Source organism: Equus asinus, unplaced genomic scaffold (assembly GCF_041296235.1).
Source record: "Equus asinus isolate D_3611 breed Donkey unplaced genomic scaffold, EquAss-T2T_v2 contig_2, whole genome shotgun sequence".
Taxonomy (NCBI): domain Eukaryota; kingdom Metazoa; phylum Chordata; class Mammalia; order Perissodactyla; family Equidae; genus Equus; species Equus asinus.
Window position 1 is genome coordinate 826,737 of NW_027224849.1, and position 16,571 is coordinate 843,307.

The window sequence follows — 16,571 nt, forward strand, 5'->3', positions numbered from 1 at the left end:
GTCCCTGACTCCGAATACCATTTCCTGCTTGTTGCCTGTCCAAGGGGAAAGCTGTGGGATGCAGCTTTTAGGGCCTCAGCCAGTTCTCCCTCCATAAACCTAGTGCTCCCAACAATCTGTTCCAGAAAATATAACCAGAGACAACACTTTCCAACTCATCTTATGAGCCCAGCAGTACCCTAAAAGCAAAACTAGGGTTTAAAAGTAGGGAAAACTTGAGAACAGCAAGTCTCAGAAATGAGCAGTTACTGTCTTCTACAAATATTAGAAAACTGAAGCCAACAATGTAAAACAATCATACACCAGGACAAAGAGGAAATTTATTCAGGTATGCAAGGTTGTATCAGCATTCCAAAATCAAATCAATGTGATCCACCCTGTCACAGGCTAAAGGAGAAATTTATACATATCTGTCAGTTGATATGGGGGGGCAAGTCATCAAATAGTACATATTAGAAATGTCAGGTTCTTTTTCTATCAATTGCACCTCATTAAAGCTCTTACAAAAATGAACATAGATTAGAATTTACACTTTCACAAACTTTTAGAAAATGGAACAGAGACCTAAATGTAATGCAAAACAATACAACTTCTAAAAAGATTATGCAACAAACTCTAAGTGGACTCGAATCTGGAATTATGTTATTAAGATACAAACTGAAAATGTAATCTATGAAAAAAAACTGATGTTAGACTTTATTTATTATTTTGGTAAGGAAGGTTGACCCTGAGCTAACATCTGTGCCGATTTTCCTCTATTTGTCCTGTGGGATGCTGTCACGGCATGGCTTGACAAGCTGTGTGTAGGTCTACACCCAGGATCCGAACCTGTGAACCCCAGGCTGCCGAAGTGGAGTGCGTGAACTTCACCACTGTGCCAGCGGGCTGGCCCCAAGTTAGACTTTATTAAATTAAAAACTCCTGCTTTGTGGAAGGCAAAATTGATGAGTCAAAGGACAAATTACAGACTGGCAGACGATATTCGCAAAACAGATATATGATAAAGAAAATATGTCCAAGATATATGTAAAGAATTCTTAAAAGTCAACCACAACAGGGGGCTGGCCCTGTGGCTGAGTGGTTACGTCCGCGCGCTCTGCTGCAGGCATCCCAGTGTTTTGCTGGTTCGAATCCTGGGTGCAGACATGGCACTGCTCATCAAGCCACGCTGAGGCAGTGTCCCACGTGCCACAACTAGAAGAACCCACAATGAGAAATATGCAACTATGTGCTGGGGGGCTTTGGGGAGAAAAAGGAAAAAATAAAATCTTCAAAAAAAAAAAGTCAACCACAACAAAAAAATAAACAACCTTATTGAAAAATGGGCAAAAGACCTGAATATATCCCTCACCAAAGAAGACATACAGATGGCAAACGAGCCTGAGGACAGACAACCACCGCCACAGGTCATTCGGGAATTTCAAATAAAACCTCAATGAGACACTTCTACACACCTATTAGAACTGATAAATGCAGGAAACTGACAATACCAACTGCACGTGAGGATGTGGGGCAAAGCAAACTCTCATTCATTGCGATCTGGAAAGCAAAATGGTACAGCCATAACAGAAGACAGTTTGGCAGTTTCTTACAAAGATGAGCATAGTCTTACCACACAATCCAGCAACTGCATTCTTAGGTATTTACCCAAGTAATTTGGAAATAGGTTTACAAAACACCTGTGGGCTAATATAGATAGTAGCTTTATTTATACTTTCTAAGCACTGGAAATGACCAAGATGTTCTTCAATAGGTGAGTGGAGAAAGAACCGGGGTACGGCTATAAAATGGATTATTATTATTTAGTGATAAAAGGAAACAAAGCATTAAGTCACAAAAAGACATGAATGAATTTTAACGCTTATTTCTAAGTGAAAGAAGCGATCTGAAGAGGCTATTGTAGAACACCAATTTTATGTCATTCTAGAAAAGGCAAATGTATAGAGACAATAAAATGTCAGTAGTAGCACGGTCTTCATGGAAGAGGAAGGAGAGTCGAATGGATAAAGCACAAGGGATTTTTTAGTGCAGTGAAACTCTTCTGCATAATACTGTAAATATGGAAAAAACCTTAGATAGTTATCAAAACTCTGAATTTTATAGCACAGAGAGTGAAACAATGTGTGCAAGCAAAAAGCCACGTATGTGTCCAAGAAAATTCCCAAAGTGAATGAAAACTGTGGAAAAAATCTAACTGTATTACAAATGTATGAAACAGTCTGAATGAAGGGAGTGGGTGAAAAGGTGCAGAAATATGTAATTTGGGAAGTGAGTCGAGTCTGTAAAACTGAAGATGAAAGAAACTGTGCAGACGCACTGTATTGTAGCTGATAAAGTTGTGACCCGGGGGGTATTGTTAACAATGCTGATACTTCTATCCATGTGGACTGAAAATGAGCAGATAAGTAAATGGACAGTGAACAGTGGGCACAAGGTTATTATTTGGAGTAGGAGTTTACAGATAAGCAAGGAGAAGAGGCTAGAATGATCCACGTGGTGATAGAGTTGGAGACATCAGTATGAACTTACTTTAGCTGAACATAGACACAGAAGGCTGTGTATAGATATATTTATAGGTGTTTGAATACACACAGGCTACTACACACAGATATATTTCCCTGCTATGTCCGCTGAAAGAACCTAATGCCCTGACAGCTGCAAACACACCTGGTACCCAGGTCTTAATTCTAATACCACAGTCCAACAAAAGGAAACAGGGTTCCTTGTAGAAATAACCAATTCTAGGATTCGAGAAGGAAATGTAAGAAAATGAGACTAAAGTGTCATTCAACATAAGAAAGTCATGAAATGCTACTCAAAAAAAGCCAAGAATGCTGGGGGGACACCAAAGGGACACATCGACTAACTGAAGGAGCTCTCAATCGCCAAAGCTGGAACAACCTGAGAAACAAAATAAATAAAGTTGTTGGATTATAATCCGGAGAATGTATGAATATCAATACTGTAACAATGTAAATAACTGAATAATAAGGAAATGAAAAGACACAAATCTCCTGTGCGGGAGAATACCAATGATTCACTCGGACATTCTGCTCTAAAGGAGGTCGAGGCTAACTCTCCGCTTCTTAGGCACGGGCTGCACAGACAAAAGTCCCTACAAAGGGCACAGTGTGGACAGAGGGGACAGAGTGACTGTGCAGGGGAGACATCTGACAAACGCTGCCTCAGCCAGGTGACCAACATTAACATCAATGGGGGGAAGTCACAGGGAGAGCATGGACCCTTGAAATGATGAGATGAAAATGGCAATTTACCTCTCTGATCTTCTTGTCCCAAATCCATAATCCCAATCTAATCATGAGAATAAAACAAATTCTGTTGGAGAACATTTTACGAAACACCTCACCATTACTCCCTAAAACTACCAAGTTCTTCAAGAACAAGGAAAGCCCAAGAACCTGTCACAGCCAGGGGAGGCTAGGCAGAAAGGACTAAATGTAGTGTAGGATAGCAGACAGGATGTGTTCATAAGAGCAGAAACTGCGAGCGGAGCTGAGGGAAACTCTCTGTACTATCACAGCAAGTTTTTGTAACTGTACAACTGTTCAAAAAATAAAGTGAATTAAAAATCAGAGTACTAGCGAAATGCAAAATACCTGGAAACCATGAGTTCTGAACATGTCTCCAGACTCCATTATGTGCCCTGCACAAGCACTGTCACTACAGTCACATTCTTCATGAAATAGGATAATGATACCAAATTCATAGTTTCTGGGAGATTTAAATAATGAATATAACATTTCTGGCATTGTTTCTAGTAAAAATTCACTACTTAATGGAAAAATTAATTGGAATTTTGGGATACATTATTTTTCACCCCTCAGAGACCCGCTCCTCTCCTTCCACTCCCAGGGTTCCCGTGCTGTTTCCGTCCCTCAGTCTCTCTCACACTTTGAAAGCAGCAACAGTCTGTTCCTCACATTGACCTGGGTGACTTTTCCACAGAGCAGACCTGATCATGGCTGTCCCCTCGCAGGAAACCTGCACTTACCGTCCACTAATTTCAGAATCAAACCACAATCCTGTGGCCAAAATATAAGGCTCTTTCTTAACCTGACTGTGTTCTCTCTGACCAGGCTCATTTCCCACCCTCTGCTATGCAGTATTGGTCAAATAGGAATAATCTGCATTACAATGTCGTATTGCAATTTTATACACACAACTTCCAGTCTAATTACCCCCTAAACGTCCTCCTCTCCCGGCTCATCCTGGAGTGCTCCCACCTCTCGATCACCTGGGAGAATTCCAACACCTTGTTCAAGGCTGAGCACAGTCACAAGCTTGTCTGTGAAGCTTTCACTAGACTCTCACTGAAGAGTCAACTTCTTTGGATAGACTTCACCAGAGTTCAATGTCACCTCTGGATATTACAGTTTTTTACATCTCCCATCATGTTTAGCCAATGAGTGCCTTGTGAGAATAAACAGTGTCTTAGTCATTACTTAATATCCAGAATAAGATTTAGTGCCTACCATACATCAATTGCTGGGAAAAAAAAGATTTTTTTAATGACTGCAAAAACAAACTATTGAAGGAGGATAAACAGACATTCCCAAAATGGGAGACAAAGAATAAACCATGAAAGACGGAAATACTATTGAGGAATGAAGACCCCGTGATGAAGCACAGACACTGGAAAAACAGAACAGAGAAAGAAGCTTGATTCCTGAGTTTCCTTCCAGAATCAGTCTGTACTGGCAGGACTTGGTGTTACTACATTCTCTCTAACTTATTTTCCCTAGTGATGCCCCCAAAGTAACTACCAACAAAAAGGCTCCCTCACACCATCACACGTCCCCTCAGCACTTGTGAAAATGCCGTGCTCACCTAGATGTCATCACAGAACAGCCTGAGAGCACCGATCCACCTTCCTCCGTGGACGAGTCATCGTGTTGGAAGTCACGCCTCTACGAAGGTCAAATGGCCCCTCCTGGGCCCTTTCTCACTTGCTGTCAGCCAGGTTCTACGCTTGACACAGCCCTGCATCATCTCATTGGCTTCACAACTGCTGCAGCGCTGAACACAACAGCAAGCCGTTACCCTGTAAATATCCGTGCAGATCGTTCACGCAGATGCTAGCGCTGAAGTGACAGGAGTGCTTCACATGGTGACCTGTTATTAAGTCCAAAAGTTTGGTCACGGTGCCGACCCAGAATCTGAGCGGCACCGTCAGGAGGCAGAGAACACCACCTGCGGCCCCTTCTGCAGAGAAAGCCTTTAAGCGACCTCCCGAGACACCTTCCCTTCTCCAGGGAGCAGAGGAACATCGCCTCGTCTACTCAGAAACTTAATGCCAATCACGACACGCCAGTTGCAACAGCATAAACAGCAGCAGGACCCAATGGTGACAGGAAATAACTCTGCTTCCCTCTGCAACTGCTTTATGATCATAGACCAAATCCTTCCCCAAACCATCCTGCTCAGCATGGCCTCAAAAGCAAGGGGCTGTCGCTCTGAACTCCTACAAAGAAATGCTGCCCTGTGTTTCCTCCGACGCTTGCAAATTTCAGCCTCTACAGGCGATCCCAGTAAAACAGAGAACAAGAACAAGAACTCAGGAGGCTCTTCCACTGTCCCCCAACCCACCGCCCTCCCACAGCCAAGCAGGGCATCCCGGTCGTTCCAGGACAGGGAGCTGTGGGGAGACGGGAGGCGTCCACACCAGGCGAGACACAACCAGGTGAGTCGCGGGGAGGCAGGTAGAGAAGCAGGCGGCCTCCCGCTCCCTCCGCCCGGACTCAGCCGGCTGTCCCTCCCTCGAGCCCCTGAGAGCGGGGAGCTCAGCAGGCTGCCTCTCTGAGCCTCAGACAGCCGCCAGGACGGCCCCGCCATCGCTGGGGAGCGGGGACGGAGGGGACGGAGGGGACGGAGGCCCCGAGGAGCCCTGTGCAGCCCGCGAGCCCCGCGCCCCGGCCCTCGAGGACAGCGCCCCGCAGGCCTCAGCGGACACGGCGGGCCAGGGCCGCGCCGCCGCCCGGAAGGCTGTCGGGGATCCGTGCCCGGGCTCAGGGCGCGTCTCCCCTCGGAGCGGCCCTCCCGCCCCGCTGCGGCCCTGCCCGCCGTCCTCCGAGGGCCTCCTCGTCTCCGCGGAGCCCCGTCAAAGCGCTCCCGCCCGAGCTCCCCGCGGAAGCGACGCACGGACCCCGGGGGCCTCGCGGGCCAGGGCGGCACAGACCGTCCTCCGCCGGCCGAGCGCCCGACGCGGCGCGCGTTGGACCGGCCGCTCCCGCCCAGGAGGGACGAGGCCTGGACGGGACAGCCCCGCGCGCACTGGGCTGAGGGGAACCGGATCGTCGCGGACGCCCGCGAGGCCCCAGCTTGCCGGCTCTCCGCGTCAGGCACGCCCCTCACGCCGGTCTGAACCTGCAGCCCCTTTCACCGGCTCCACACGGTGGCACCGCCACGCCTGACGCGGACGTCTGGGGCTTCCCCATTGGCTCAGGGGCGGGGGGCGGAGCGAGTGAGGAGGCGGGGCGAGCGGGGAGGCGCGGAGACAGAGGAGCCGGGGCTGCAGCCTGCAGCCTCACAGGGGAAGGCCAGAGAGCATAACTCTGAGTGACAGGCAGAGCGGGGAGGCGGGGCGAGGGGGGCGTGGCGAGCAGGGGGCGTGGCCACAGAGGAGGCGGGGCAGTCGAGCCGCCCTGGGAGGGGAGACAGCAGGAGCGCGAGGAGCAGTGTGAGCGGAGAGGCTGTGCCCCCTCGGGAGCAGAGCGTGTGAGGAGGCGTGGCCAACAGGACGACCCGTGGGGGCGGAGCCCAGGCTGGCCAACTGCCTGCTCACAAACTCCTGGAGCCGCGCCCCTCCCGCCCGCTGCCTGCTGGGAAATGGAGTCTTTTTTTACTGGAAACAGAGAAGCTGCGTGTCTCTGCCCCTTGGCCTTTGGGAAATGTGGTCCACAGTCGGACCTTCGGATCAGATGCCACAGCCCTCCATGCCAGAAAATCTCAAATGAACATGCTAGATCATTGATAACTCTATGTTTAATTTTTTCTAAGCAAAATTCACCTTGAGGTGGAAAGTGGCTCCACGAAGTTGAGTTTCGTCACCCAAAATAACTGCAGTATTTTCCGTATTCTGCCTGCAGGAACCAAAACACACTTGTTTGGGTAGGTTTCCCAGGTTTTCCCTGTAAATCGAGATGAGGCAGTAGGTACAGTCCCGGACAAAGACAGAAGAAAAGAGACAAATCCATTTCCGGCATCCACGACCTCTGACTCTGTCTTGACCCTAAAACAGAGGTTTTCAGCATATTGCTGCTTAGGAAGACAGAGGCTCGACACAGGAATGTGAACAGCAACAACCAGAGAAAGCTTTGTGTGCTCGCCCCTGAGGGCTTCCTCAGGGACCCCATGTGTTCTTAGATTTTTCCTAGGTAGGAGCCATCCTTCTTTGTCTCTTTGTATGCCCTGGGACTTTTGGCAGAAAACTTACCATTTGGAATATTATGACGTGACAACTAGGGAAATCATGTTCTCCCCCTCCCCAGCATTTCTGGGGGATGCTGACTGCAATCGATGGTGATAGTTTCTTTAGGGGATACTCTGATCCAACCCTGAAAGTTCTGTAGTGTTTGTCATGTGTGGCCACTGAACACTTGGATCTGTTAGCCTAAGGATCTTCTAGAGATCCTGAGTTCAGTGGGTCTTCGGATGTCCTCCTGGGGAAACAGGGCGAGGGAACACTGTATGTGACGGGGAGAGCGACTGTCTGCTTTGGTGTAGAGAAAGAGCGTGGCAGACTGCATCCAGTTCTCCTTTCATTCTGGCACACACAAGACTAGGTTTCCTAGCCCTCTTGGTTTTCGAATGGATGTGTGGCTACTTCTGCCCAAGGCATCACTTTTAGGCCAAAGGAGAAAGGAGGGTGTGTAAGGCCCCAGGTGCTCTTTGTGTCCTTCAGTGGCAATGGAAGAAGGCGTGAGTTTCAGATGGTGTAGCAACAAGGTCATGGGGTCTCCATCAGCCTTGCCCAACGAGACTTGGGAAGCAGGGTTCCCTTCACCCCGGCGACCAATGTTTGATGTAAATCTGAGGAGAAATACATCTTGAGTCATGGATTTCTTAATCATTGCATTTAATTTCTTACCAGAGCATTACCTAAGGTTGTCCTGAAGATTACGATGACCTACCCTCTCAGATTGTCTAAAAGGTGATTCTCCCAAAGCAGAATTTCGTGAATCTCATGTTGCTATGGTCAGAAGTCGTGTCTGCTGACGGCTGCTTGTCACATATCAGGGCCCTGCCAAGAGACTCTGAGTCTGATGGGGAGTATTGCATGTGGAAAGTGTATGGAAGTGTTCTGGAGAGATATCCCTATGGGAAGGTAGCAAAGCAGAGATGGTCGCAGGAGAAGCTGAAGCCCAAGCCTGCTGCCACTGGGTCTCAGCCAACCCTCAGGGATCTCTGGAGCTGGGACGGCCCTTTGGTGTTGTCCCAAATTGAGACAAGGGAACCAGGCTTCTTACTCTCTTATCTGCCAGACATGGGCCCCTGGCTGTCCCTGGGGAGGGCTGCATCCTCGGATTAGGCACTTTCCTACACTGTGGGAATGTCCTGTGAGGGACAGAGCTGTGAGCTGTCCTCAGCCAATATTCCCAGGAGCTGTGGGGTGGATGCCTTGGCCTTGAGCATGAGTCTGGGCTGAGTCTCAATGTTTCAACGGCACTTCTCCTTCACCGTGGTCTTCCTTCCCAACCCAGTTAACAATCTCCCCATGGGAGGATGTCCCTGGGAGGACTTATGTAGAGCTCTGCCTTTCCCTGTGATTGGCTGAGAGAAAGGCATGGGGGAAGACCAGAATCTCTCTCTCCAGCATTCAGACCCTCTTACCTGGGGGCTTCTGGAGAGCTCCAGAAGGGTTCCGACCTCGGCTGACAGTGCTGAAGTTGTTCCTGTAACAGTGGCCACGGATTTGCTGTAGTCGGGCGCTTGTAGTTAGGGAGAGTCCGATTCCCTCCAGAGAGCCAGAACAGTGTGCTCTCCAAGGTCTTGGCATCACAGGGACAGGCCTGGTAGACATCGAAACCCAGGGGCAGCTTGGCGAGTCGAGGGGCGTCCTCGTTGGTCTCCTCAAGGGTGAAAGAAAGGCCAGTCTATGCTGGTAATTCTTCCAGACACACCTAAGCCAGGGGGCAGCATTCAGGAGAATGGGCGAGTCATGCCATTCAGGGACAAATCCTAAACCAAGCCTAGGGAAAGGCAGGGTTCTGGACTCAGGTTACCCGTCCAGAGATGCTCCTTTCTTGGCAGATAGAGGGGGTGTGAACATGGTTCCCGGGGCTCTAGAACCCCCTGGCATGGCTCTCTCACTGTGATGAGGCAAATCGTGTCCAAATCAGCAAGACAGGTGTTCAGGGCACTGTGAGTAGGGGGAGACGGCTTTAGGCTGGATGGTATGGCTGTCAACTGGACAGATTTTTTGTTAGCTCCCATAAATGGAAGATGCATCTGTGCATGGACCACACGGCAAGATGTTCTCGAGGTCCGTGAGTGAGGAGTACAAACGCCGTCTCATCGACCACTTTGGAAAGACTGAGTTGAATCCCAACGTGGCCTTGTTTTCGCTTGCAGTGGAAGCCAAGATGCAAGCATCCATCCCCACCTTAGACCTGGAATAGTTTAAATGGCACCCAACTTACCAGTTCCTCAAACATTTTGAGCATTTCCTGTCAAGACCATATTCACCTGAGGCATTTCAAGGGACTCACATTGTTACTTTCTCTTCCCCTAAGTCAGCTTCTAGGAAGCCAGTTTTGGTAACTTCTGTGTGCCTTGAACAAGAAACATTTCATCCAGATTTGCTAATTTCTTTCCTCGTGGACTTCCACAACCTACTTCCAATTTGGAAACCCAAAGATGGGATGAATGGTGCCTCCTGTGTCCACAGCTGTACTCCCACAACAAACTAAATATTGCTACCTGCTGGGTCGGCTCTCAGGAGCACCCCAGTCCCGGAGGAGACTCTCTTGGGACACCCATGCCTTCATCCCAGCCCTGGGCTAGCCCTGGGACCTGCCACGACTCTTTCTCCTCCGAGGGACTGGACAGCCTTCCCCACCTTCCTCTGGCAAGTCTCTTTGCTGGGTGGCTGTGCCGCATCAGCAAAGACCTGGGCTGCCAGGGACCAGGATTGATCCTCAGCTTCCCGCTGTGCTGAGACGGCCTCCCTGGCAGAGCCCAGCCTGCCTGTGTCTGAGTGACACTTGCAGCCACCAGGAAGGAGGGGATAACTCAGAAGTGCCAAGCGCTTCACCCAGCCCTTGTCTTTCAGGCTCTTTCCAAGGGACGACATTGCAAAGGGTGGGTGGTCACGCTTTCGCTCCTGCTTCTGGACCCGGTGCTCCTGTTGAGCTCAGAGCAGTGTCTGTTTAGCACCCAGATGGGAAGCATTTCAGCATTTCCCTTGGTAAGGCTGTGTCCACGCACATCCACAGATCATCAGGTTACTGACATTCCCCGCAGGACCCCCAACTCACACCCTTCTTAGGCCTCCTCTTTCAAAGCTCCCAACAGGAAAGGCACACATCCCCATGACAGAACCACAGCACAAGACTGTGGAAAAGAACACAGCCAGCCGAGGGTCTGCACACTTGCTGGGCTCAGGCACAGCAACGACTTTAGGAAAATCACTAAAAATACTCCAGATTGTGTAAATTTGGGACTGTCTGACACCACGGGCCTGGGAAGCACACAGGCGCAGAAGTCACCCTCGGCAGCAGGGAGACTGTAGGGTCATTCCTGGTCAGGATGATGAATAGAAAGGCTGGGGGCATCTAGGGAATTTCTGCCCCAAGATAAAATTGTATGCAAAAGTGCAGAGATGCTGAAAATCCTAGCTCACAGGCAGCACTAGGTTTATGGAGGGAGACCTGGCTGAGGCCCTAAAAGCTGCATCCCACAGCTTTCCCCTTGGACAGGCAACAAGCAGGAAATGGTATTCGGAGTCAGGGACCAGAAGCCCAGGGGGATCCAGTCTAGGTCAGAGGTGAACAGGGAGCCCCTAGTGGGCCCGAGAAGGAAGAGTCCTGCCTGCCCATGGTCCATGTCCACAGGACCTTCCTCTGGCCTCATCCTCTCTATGTGCACGTTTTGAGCTTTTGACGGTATTTTCCCCACTTAGAGCTGAAGCCATTGCGGAGACTGAATCAGAAAACAAGGTCCTAATCTGTGTGCAAGAGAAACCGGGAAAATGTTCCCTCTTCCGGCAGAGTGTCAAAAGGCAGCCACTGTCCTGGGCAGGACGTGTGCTAGGGACAGGCACGTGCTACTTTGACAGACACACCCAGCTTAGTGGTTGTGGCTCTGGCTGAGAAAACGCCTCCAACCGCTTAGTCCCAAGAGGTCGGAGGGGCCATCTCTGCTCCTGGACAGGGTGAACCACACTGCAATGATCCTGTCCTCGGCGGGAGGGGCACTTGGGCAAGTCCTTCAGTAGCCAGGGAGGGGACTGGCACTTCTCCCTTCTCCACATAAACTGAGCCGCTCACTCTGGGAGATTTCTAAATTCGAGGAGGAATGTGAGTTTCTGGATCTGGTTTCCATGAGTGCTGCGAGCGAAAGACTCACACCTCCACTCCCAGGATTAGAAAGAAGCAACAATTTAATATAATACTCAAACGGAGCATTTACCATTGACAACAAAATATGGCCCCGCCAAATAGGGAAATAGGTGCTGGGCAAAAGGGGGGAGGGGGAAGAGGGGTTGGTGCCTTCTCTCGTGGCCAACAGGGGACCCCAAGAAACGGATCACAAAGTTCTCCTCATCAGAATCAGGGGAGGTGGCCCTGTGCACCCTGAGTGTCAATGCTGTGTCCCCGCTGTAGCTCAGCTGGTCTCAGGAGGGTCATCGACCACCACCACTGGGCCCTTGGTTGGGGGTCTGGTGTCTGGAGAAAGAGAGGCATTTCCTGAGCGACCTGCCCTGGAACCACAGTGCACACCCCATCCCGGCCCCCACTGCGCTCTGTGCTCCAGCCCTGTGCTCAGTGCTCAGTCAGCCAAGAGCACCCCATCTGTCCCTGACACAGGGGCTGATATTTAGCATCACCCACTTCACAGAGGAGGAAACCAGTCCCAGAAACGTGAGTGCAATCGCCCAGGACGGGACTGCTCAGCAGTGGAGCTGGAACCCAGGGCCAGCTGTCTGCCTCCCCAGGCCCACGCTCAGCCTGAATGTTTCCTGAGCCCATGGTTTCAGCCACTGCCGGTCTGGACACTCACTCTGGCCTGAGCGGTTCTTCTTGCCTTTGAAGAAGAGTCGAATCTTTCTGACCCAGTGGTATCGGGGCTCCAGCTGGCAGGACAGGCTGTAGCTACAGGACAGAGCGGAGCTGGGAGCTCTCAGGAGCCACACATCACATGTGCATCCTGGAGCCTGCCAGCAGCTGGGGTCGAAGGGCCCCAGGGGTCGCCATGCAATCGGATCAGGGGCTGACCATGGAGCAACGGCCATGGGCTCTGGAGCTGGTCAGCAGAGAGAGGCTGCCCTGCCCTCCCCCAACTCCCGACCCGACTCACCTCTCCTCCTTGCTCAGGGGCTCCACGGCCTGGAACCAGGCCCCAAAGTGCTCGTCGGGCTGCACGGTGTACAGATTTGCAGCCTCCTGGAGCAGCTCGATCTCGTCCATCAGTTTGAATTGCTAGGACAGAGCAAGCACAGGATGCCCACAGGGCCTGAGTGGGGGACCCTGCAGGGCTCGTGGAGGGGGTGAGGAAGGGGGCAAGGGGCCAGTCTGGGGCCTTTGCCCACTTGGGAACCCTCCCTCCCTGCGATTCCAGTCAGGGCTTGCCTGCTCTCACACTTGGCCCAAAATAGCTCCTCCTCCAGGAAGGAGTCTTTGATGCCAGCCCTTCCCCCACCCGCCAATGCCATAGGATCCCTAGCTCTGTATATCGAACTGTGCAAATAAATGTCCCAATCCAAATGGGGATTGGGCCAGAGGGGGTCCTGCCCACTGCGGGGGGGTCTCTGATTTCCAACCCCCACCCTCCCCACCGGGAGGCCGCAGCCGCTTACCTCATTCCATTTCCGACAGTTGAGCACATTGCCCTGGAAAGCAGACAGCCGCAGTCCATCAGAAACAGCCCCCTTGGGCCAGCACTAGCCCCCGTCCACACCTCTTGCAATGTTGCACTACTGCCAGTGGGCAGGCCCATCCAGAGCCCGGACTTGGACCTGGGCCAGTCTCTGGGCTCCAGAGCAGGGGGCGCAGAGCAACTGAGGCAACAGACCTTGTGACCCAACCCTCTCTGATGACACGTGGGGAGACTGAGGTCTCAGGCAGGAAGGGACAGCTCAGCCTCTGATGTGCTTCCTGACTGGGAGGGGCCCGACTTCTCTTCCCTCACTGGCAGGGCCAGAGGGAGAGGCTGAGTCCAGCTCAGACACCACCTCCTGCGGCCACACAGTCAGGCAGCTCTGAGCCTCAGCAGCCCAGGGAACCTGGACGGTGGCTTATGCAGAGCCTGCATCACCCACTGGGGAGATGGGCCTGACACCCTAACTCCCACACGAGGCTGGAGGCCCTGCTGAGAGGACCTTTGCCAAATGCAGAGAGCTCAGGGCTCAGGACAGGACTCTCTCCTCCCCACCCTCAGGAGCCTGAGCCCCCGGACCCACCTCCAGGCTCACTCACCTCCACATAATCCTCCATCGTAGCGTCCAGCAGCTCCAGGGAACGGAAGAACGTCACCAGGGAGGGGACGACACCCTGTGCCGCCATCGGGATGGGCATGGTGATGAGCTCCCGCTCTCAGGTGCCCCCATGAACCTTCCCCTGAAACCCCTCAGCCCAGCCTGCTGCCCACCCCACGCTCCCACACAGAGCAGCCTAGGATCGTCGGGACACCCCAACACACACAATTCCCTCCCCCGCTTCCGTCCAGGAACACCAAACTCCATCAGTCAAGTCCCAGGGCTGGCTGTTGGCCCCTCCCAGGGGCAGTGGCCCCTGCCCTTCCCCACCCCAAATCTGCCCTGCTGCCAGCCCTTCCAGGCCTCCTCCTGCTCACTGCCACTGCAGGCCCGTCATGCTTGGCAGCCACAGCAGATTCGCCTGAGGAGGAAGGCCCCTCTCCTGAGGGAGGTCTCCAGCTGGGAGGGGGAGCCCCCTCTCCTCTGACTCCTGGGCCCCTCCCCCACAGTCACCCTCACCTGCTGCCGCTGCCTCTCCTGGGCTCCCTGGCGGGCCCTCTCTGCAGTCTTTAACACGGAGGTCGCCTCCTGTCGGGGCCGAGGACAGGGTCAGTGCGCCCATACTCCCCTCCGCATGTCCCCCAAGGCCCCTGATCTCAGACCCTGGCCATCGGCTCCAGTCCCCTGCTGCCTCTGCTGCTCCCACCTCCAGGGTGCTCTGATTCTAGACCAGTCCTGGCTCCAGGACTCAGTCCTGTGTGACCTTGGGCCTGCCCAGGCCTCCCTGGCCCTCTTTCCTCAGCTGAAAAGTGTGAGGAGAACGTCACCTGCTTCCAGGAGTCTCCTGAGGACTCAGAGTCATCTGCGTGTCATCACTGCTCTCCCCTCACCTCTCGAGGAGGAGCCGGCACAAATCTCCTCCCGTTCCTGTCCTCCCTTGGATGGTAGCACCCCGCTGGGAGGCCTGCACCGCTGATCATTTCCCTCCACTTCCCAGAGGAGGAGACGGAGGCCCCCAGAGGGGCAGTGACTGGCTCAAGGACCCACTGGGAGAGGCCGCTCCCCGTGCCAGCTACAGGCCCTGTCCCCGCTGCCTTCACCCCAGCCCTGGCTCCAAATCTGACCAAGGCCCCGACCTCTGGACTCCAGGGGTGTGTCCAGACCCCAGCTGAACAGACAGGGAGGGGGAGGGCAGGGTGTCTTGGGGGACCTGGCCGAGTGGCCCCGGCCTGCCCCACCCTCACGGGGCTCTCTGACCCCCAGCCTGGGCCGAGCCTTGCCATAGCCTCACCTCCTAGGATCCCCTCGGGATGCCCCCCTCCCCTCTCCTTCTGGCCTCCTTCCAGATCTCCAGCCTCCAGGTTACCTGCACCAGCAGCTCCCTGCTCACGCGTTTCTCTCTCCTGACCCACTTCTTCCAGGTTCGAGAACTCTCCCTGCGGGGTGGGGAAAGAAAGAAAGAAAGAAAGCAAGCAAGAAAAACTGTGGGATGCTTGAAGGCAAGTCCCATTTATTTGAGAACCCAGCAGATCCAAACTGCCTGGGACCTGGATGAGGGATTTCGCTGGGGTGCTCTGAGCTCTAAGGTCCCCATGGGACTGCGGAGGGGCCTCTCCTCTTGTCCCTTGGGGCCTCCATTCCCAGATGTCCCAAACAGATCTCTTTGGAACAGTGTTGGTTTCAGCTGCATAGAGGCTTCTGTTGCTGCAAAGGAAACACCTGAGAATCTCCACCTGGGCTCAAGCCAGGATCTGGTCTGGAAGGAAATGAATCCCTGGGACGGAACTGCTGGCCGAAGGGCGCTGAGAGACTCAGAGACCCAGCACCCAGGTCAGTCCCTGTGCCCGGCATTCGCTGTCTCCCAGGTGGTCTCAGCTGACTTTGGGGGACATGCCGGCCCAAATCAGGCTGCCTGGGCCACCTCACCCTCATGGTGCTTGGCTGGAGAGCAGACCACCCACTACCCACCTGGAAACTTGTCCCCAGGTGTCTTGGAGACGGGCAATGGCAGGGCTCTGCAGGGCAGAAAGGATTGTGTGGAGGGAATAGAAGTTCCCGAGGCATCGGCACTCCTGGGGAAGCGAAGAGATGGAGCTGTGAGGGGGAGCTGAAGCTCTGCTGCCTCTGGTTTCTGTCCCCTCATGGACTTCCCCTGTCCTGGAGGAGACACATGTCCAGGGAAGCCAGGGAGGGCACACCTGCCACCCGACGAGTAACACTGCCAGGCGCAAGGATTTGTAGCTCAGCACAAGGGAGGAAGTGAGCTTGTCCCCACTGGGACCTCAAGTCAAGGTCAACGTGGCCCTGGCATGAGGGTCAAGGGACAGTCCAGGGACTAAGACCCCAGACTTCAATCCTGAGAGCAGAGAAACAAGAGGCAATTCTCACGCATCCAGACAGGGCGTGCCAAGGCTTACCTCAGCCACCCTGATCCACAGCTCAACCACCCTGGCCCTGTCCTGTGCTGTCATGCTCGCGTCCCCAAGGCAGGTGACGAGGATGCAATTGGCCACGGTGTTGTCGTGCATCACAGTGTCACGGACGGTGGGTGCCAGGTAGTCTCGTTCCCTGTTGTCGCGCTCGGACCAGATGGAGCCGAGGCAGTGGGCGGGCACCAACGTCTTGAACAGCTCCTGCAGAAGATTCGGAGTGTCACCCGGTCCTGCCGCACCCCAGCTCGGCGTCCACAGTCCCCCATAGGCCCAGCAGGGTGAGATCAGAACTGGAGCTCAGGAAGCAGAGCATGTGGCCTGAGGCTTGTGGGAGTCCCTGGGTTTTGTCTGTGTCCACTGAATGCACCCAGTCCAGGATGACCCCGGACTCAGGACTGTGGGGAAGGGAGGGGACATTTGCTCCCAGCCCTGTCTCACTTCCTCCAAGCTCCAGAAGGCAGCCCACACATGCCCACCAGAAGGGC

General features: G+C 53.3%; 1 protein-coding gene across 2 annotated transcripts; it reads right to left on the reverse strand.

The window, feature by feature from the left end:
- Positions 1–11,604: 11,604 nt before the first annotated feature.
- On the reverse strand, positions 11,605–15,385 carry LOC123284031 (ral guanine nucleotide dissociation stimulator-like). Of its 2 annotated transcripts, none has more exons than XM_070503547.1 (7): positions 15,021–15,385; positions 14,174–14,242; positions 13,656–13,730; positions 13,037–13,069; positions 12,538–12,659; positions 12,241–12,332; positions 11,605–11,906 (listed from the first exon to the last, which is right to left on the reverse strand). In XM_070503547.1, the coding sequence occupies exons 1-7, from the start codon at positions 15,162–15,164 to the stop codon at positions 11,845–11,847; spliced, it is 597 nt and encodes a 198-aa protein (XP_070359648.1). In that variant the 5' UTR covers positions 15,165–15,385; the 3' UTR covers positions 11,605–11,844. The 2 variants fall into 2 exon arrangements, with proteins under 2 accessions (XP_070359648.1, XP_070359649.1); XM_070503548.1 differs by lacking the exon at positions 15,021–15,385 and adding an exon at positions 14,482–14,648.
- Positions 15,386–16,571: the final 1,186 nt, after the last annotated feature.